Raw genomic sequence first — 5,407 nt, forward strand, 5'->3', positions numbered from 1 at the left:
CAACCTAATATTTTATATTGCACTATGAGTATAAAATGCACAATCTCAATCCGAAATATAAGATTTCATATTCCTAAATGCCTTCATGTTAATCTCCCATCCACCAACTTTGAAACTCTCATAACGGGTTGGAACGAGACATTCCCATACAATTGATTTTTCATATTCTGCAAAAAAAGGTATTCTTTTTAATTAACTCGTTTATAAAAATTAGTTTAATCGTTATCCCTAAAACTTATTCATTGTCGACATCGTATTATGATTTCACACACGGATCAAAGCGTGTGATATCGGGACCCACCAAACCAACGGTCATTCGTTTACGTTACGCGATCCCGTCTCCAACAAATAGCAAAACCCCCTATTGAAGACCGAAGAAAATTCCTACACATTCAAACCCTAGCTCAAAAGAGGGCTTTACAATCAAGCATCAGATTCAATCCAACGATCGAGTTAACCACTTCTTTATCAACTTCTTCTGATTCTCAAAAGATCAACGAAAAATCATGGGGCAAGCTGAGAAATTAATGAACCAGATCATGGAGCTTAAGTTCACCGCCAAGAGCCTCCAACGTCAAGCAAGAAAGTGCGAGAAAGACGAGAAATCCGAGAAACTTAAAGTCAAGAAAGCGATCGAGAAAGGTAACATGGACGGAGCACGGATCTACGCCGAAAACGCGATCCGTAAGCGTAGCGAACAGATGAATTACCTTCGTTTATCCTCACGTCTTGATGCAGTCGTCGCAAGGCTCGATACGCAGGCCAAGATGACAACGATCAGCAAGTCTATGGGATCGATCGTAAAGTCTCTCGAGTCAACCCTAGCCACGGGTAACTTACAGAAGATGTCTGAGACCATGGACCAGTTTGAACGCCAGTTTGTGAATATGGAAGTACAGGCGGAGTTCATGGAGAGCTCCATGGCTGGAAGCACTTCTCTTTCGACTCCAGAAGGAGAGGTCAACAGCTTGATGCAGCAAGTTGCGGATGATTATGGTCTGGAGGTGTCTGTGGGCTTGCCACAACCTGCTGCTCACGCAGTGCCAACCAAGAACACTGAGAAGGTTGAGGAGGATGACCTTTCCAGGCGCCTTGCAGATCTTAAAGCCCGCGGGTAAGTGAAAGTTTCATGGTTTGTAGTAACTTTTGTCTACGACACACTGCAATTTCGGATTGAATCTGTAAATTTGACTGGATTATATCTTGTGTTTTCTCCTACTTTCTATGCACACTATCTACAATTTCGGATTGAATCTGTAAATTTGTCTGGATTATATCTTGTGTTTTCTCCTACTTTCTGCTGCTTGAAATTAATCCTTCTCAATGCCATCTAAAGTCGAAGATTGAATCTATGTGGATTATCTCATTCACTAATTGTGATTTGGTATTAGAACAGTTATTATAATCTGCTTTTAGATGTTACTTTGTATCTTTTGGTCACTTGAGTGCCATTTACATTATAGTTTTGTTGTTGCATCAAATGGTGCCTTTTTTCTTTTGGGAATGACAAATTCTTTATGGTGTCCACCCTTTGAAATTCTTTTTGTTACCTTTGGGCAAAACCCTTTTCAATCGGTATATATCTGGTGCCTGTGGATCTGTCAAAAGATGATGCTTATAATCATCCTGTTTCACCCCTTTCAAAGGAACAACCACCATGTTAACATTTTTAATGTAATGAATCCACTTCTTTGCTTACTTTTATATATATTACGGTTGAGAAAGAAAAAACTATATATAATTCAAAACCGTAATAACTAATCAAATATTTGCAAACAGTTATTAATTTACAAAGTTAGATGTGTTGCTTGTAACTTTATAATGGTTAATTCAACTTAATATGTAAAATGGTTTGAAGATGCCTTCAACATTCTTATTATCTCTTTTCAATTGTCATGGTGAGCATAGTCATGTACGCATTTTATTTGTCTAGAACCAAAACCGATTACACATGTTCTTTAAATTTTGGACTGGTTGGATCGAAATTATAACACATAACACATCAAGTACAATAATTAGCTTATAACTCATAACAAAATGTGTAATTAATGGGTAATTGAATCAATAGGAGTAATTTTTCAAACATTTAGAAAAAGTAAAAATAAGCTCAATATGTTACGATACGATTACATAAACCTACTATTACATGGCATCCGCCTAGAACCAAGACATGTCTAACCACCGGTTACAAAGACAACTACCTGGACTGGATCAATCCGACTGCAACTTGAACAACCTGAGAACTGAGAACTGATCTGAACTAGACAACTAACCGACCTGTAACAATCCGATTGCAACTTGAACAACCTAGAACTAAACGGACTGGATCAATCTGATTGCAACTTGAACAACCTAATAATGGTCCTGGGTGGTTGTGGCAAGTGGTGGTGGCGGCGGGTGATGGTGGTGGTTGCGGGTAGTGGAGGCAGGTGGTGGTGGTTCATAGTGGTGGTTGGTGAGTGGCCATGGGTTGATGGTGGTTAGTGGGTGGTGTTGGTTAATTAGTTTTTTTAATTGTTTTTAACTATTTGATAATTTATATGAATATTATTTTATATTTTTAATTAAAAAAATTGTGTGGTCCAAATTTGTTTTCAAATGTTTTCGATTGAACGCTATATATATATATATATATATATATATATATATATATATATATAGGGTAAAGTGTACCTAACAACCTTATATAAGCTTAGGTACCTAACCACATCATCCTATGTAATTTTGTTTCATATTTGCATTGTAATCACCCAAAGTTCTTAAAATTCAACCTCATAACTTGATTGCTTCCAAAATCTTTAGACTTTCATCATTATCTTCCTTCAAATGACGTCTTTATATCGGAGACCCCCTGGTGGGCTTCATATACTACCGTTACAAAAGTGAATATACCTAACAACCTTATATAAGCTTAGGTACCTAACTCCATAATACGACATCGGTTTGTATGATATTTATATTGTAATTGCCTAAGGTTCTTAAACTTTAACCCCATAACTTGATTGCTTCCAAAATCTTTGGACTTTCACCAATATCTTTCTTTTACATCACGTCTTTCTATTGAATACCACCTGATGGACTTTATATCCTATCGCTACAAACAAAAAAATACAGGAGAAATATAATGATGAATTTCCAATTTTTTTTTGAAGTAAATAAAGTTTAGGGATGAAGTTTAAGAACCTTGGATGATTGCAATGAAAATTTAATGCAAAATGATGTAATTTGATGAGGTTAGGTACCTAAGCTTATATAAGGTTGTTAGGTATATTCACTTTACCCATATATATATATATATATATATATATATATATATATATATATATATATATATATACACACACACACACGAGCTAGGTTTATATGTGGATTGAAAATTATTGTGTGCTCGTAAGGAACAATCAGAAGTTAACAAAAATTAAATTATTAATTAAACCAATAAGATTATATTAATAATATTACATGGATATGTTAATTAATATCTAAAAGTAAATGAGGATATATATGGAAAATCCCTAAAATAATGGTAAGTTACCCTTAAATCCCATTAATACATCTCATAAACATCACCACCGTCATCATCCAACCCCCTCATACCCTCTTCATTGACCATCTCCCTCTTTTCGTCTCTGTCTCGATGATGACATATAGAAGGAACCGCCACAATAATCATCGCATCTCACGATCTTCGATTATTTACCAGGTGCATTTAATGAACCAATAACAAAATTATAGGACTACTTCCACCATATTTGCACCACATCCACCTTCTAAACCCTCGTGCAAATGTTTATGGTAGCCATTAAGGTAATCAAAACTCACTGTTTTTTACATTTTTTTTAAAAAGTGGGGTCGTAATAACATTGCCATGTTTTGGTAATTAATTTTGAAACTATGTGTAATTGGTAATTAAAATATAAAACTACTATGCTTTAGTTTAAAACTCTACTATTGGGTTCTCTAGCAAACCAGGTAGATTATCTCAACCCTATTTATTTTCCTAATTTTATATGATGTTGTTTGTTACGAATAATTTTAGTCTTTTTTTATAGGTTTTTTTTAAGGATATATATATATATATATATATATATATATATATATATATATATATATATATATATATATATATATATATATATATATATATATATATGTTTTTCATAAACTGGTAAATCATGGTCATTGACAAAAAATTTAGCGATGTTGAAGAATGCGGTTGTTAATAAAAAGTAGGATTTTGATAAAAAAAAATATGTATAACAGTTTCAAGTTTTATATTTTGTAGACAACAAAGCGATGTTGCACTTTCAAGACAGAGATGATACTTTTAAGTTGGAAGGATCTATAGTTTTATGAAGAAGTAAATTTGATTGAATATGGACCTGATTTGACTGTCTTTCTCTACCTTTATAGTTTGTTTAGTACACAAGAATGAATATTAAACGTCAATAATGTATCTAATATGTATTGTCATAATAGTCTCTTCAAGGTAGTTGAAAAAATCTTAACCATTCTTTAAGAATGACGAGAATTTTTATAGAATATATTAATTTTTAAAGAATACATGTATAATCTAATCGAATGACGATAAATTCTTAAAGAATATTTGTATAATTTTAATATTGTTTAGGATCATCGGAAAAACCACAACAATTCTATAAGAATTATAACTAACTCTAAAAAAACATGTGTATAATCTTAACACTTTTCAAGAACATTGAGAAAAAAACACAATCATTCTACAATAATGATAGAAAATTCTTATCGAATATGTGTATAAATCAACTTTTGTGAACCTTAAATTAATAAGGTTGGAAAAAAAATTCGAAAAAAATGATTTTTATGAACCTTGAATTCTTAAAGAAAAAATGGATATGAATTTTCAGAAATTATATTAAATCTAAAAAGATATTTAGAATGAATCTGTATTCTTTAAGAAAATAAATCAAACTAATTAAAATCATGTTAATTTCGAAATGGAATTAATTTTAAAAATCAGATTTTTTTTTCATTTAAGAAATTAATGATCCCTTAAGATCAGAATTTTCATTTTTTATATCAGGTTTAATTGACTAAATTACCATTTTAAAGAAATTTATATAATTATATGGTATATGCTACTCCATATTAATAACATAAGCCCTAATATCAAATCCTTTCATTTTCTCCATTCATTGGCCTAGAATTGTTTTTAGGACCGCACAATATATGTCATCGATATTATAATCTAGCCCATATATATATATATATATATATATATATATATATATATATATATATATATATATATATATATATATATATATATATATATAAGGTGTAACCTCGCGCGTTGCACATGAATGCATTTAAATGATTAAAATAATTATGAGTAAAAATAAAAATATGTTGAAATTTACGTTTTTGG

The 5,407-nt window shown here is 31.6% G+C and overlaps 1 protein-coding gene across 1 annotated transcript; it reads left to right on the forward strand.

Annotated features, from left to right (window-relative positions):
* The first annotated feature begins 306 nt into the window (after positions 1–306).
* On the forward strand, positions 307–1,293 carry VPS46.2 (SNF7 family protein). Its single transcript, XM_078991378.1, has one exon. It carries the CDS (start codon positions 507–509, stop codon positions 1,116–1,118), a length of 612 nt encoding a protein of 203 aa, XP_078847504.1. The 5' UTR covers positions 307–506; the 3' UTR covers positions 1,119–1,293.
* Positions 1,294–5,407: the final 4,114 nt, after the last annotated feature.

Source organism: Lactuca saligna, chromosome 4 (genome assembly GCF_052625555.1).
Source record: "Lactuca saligna cultivar CGN05327 chromosome 4, ASM5262555v1, whole genome shotgun sequence".
Classification (NCBI taxonomy): Eukaryota; Viridiplantae; Streptophyta; class Magnoliopsida; order Asterales; family Asteraceae; genus Lactuca; species Lactuca saligna.

What these genes read in the sequence shown, in the direction of transcription:
- VPS46.2 (XM_078991378.1), top strand. Translation starts at nt 507, where the DNA reads ATGGGGCAAGCTGAGAAATTAATGAACCAGATCATGGAGCTTAAGTTC.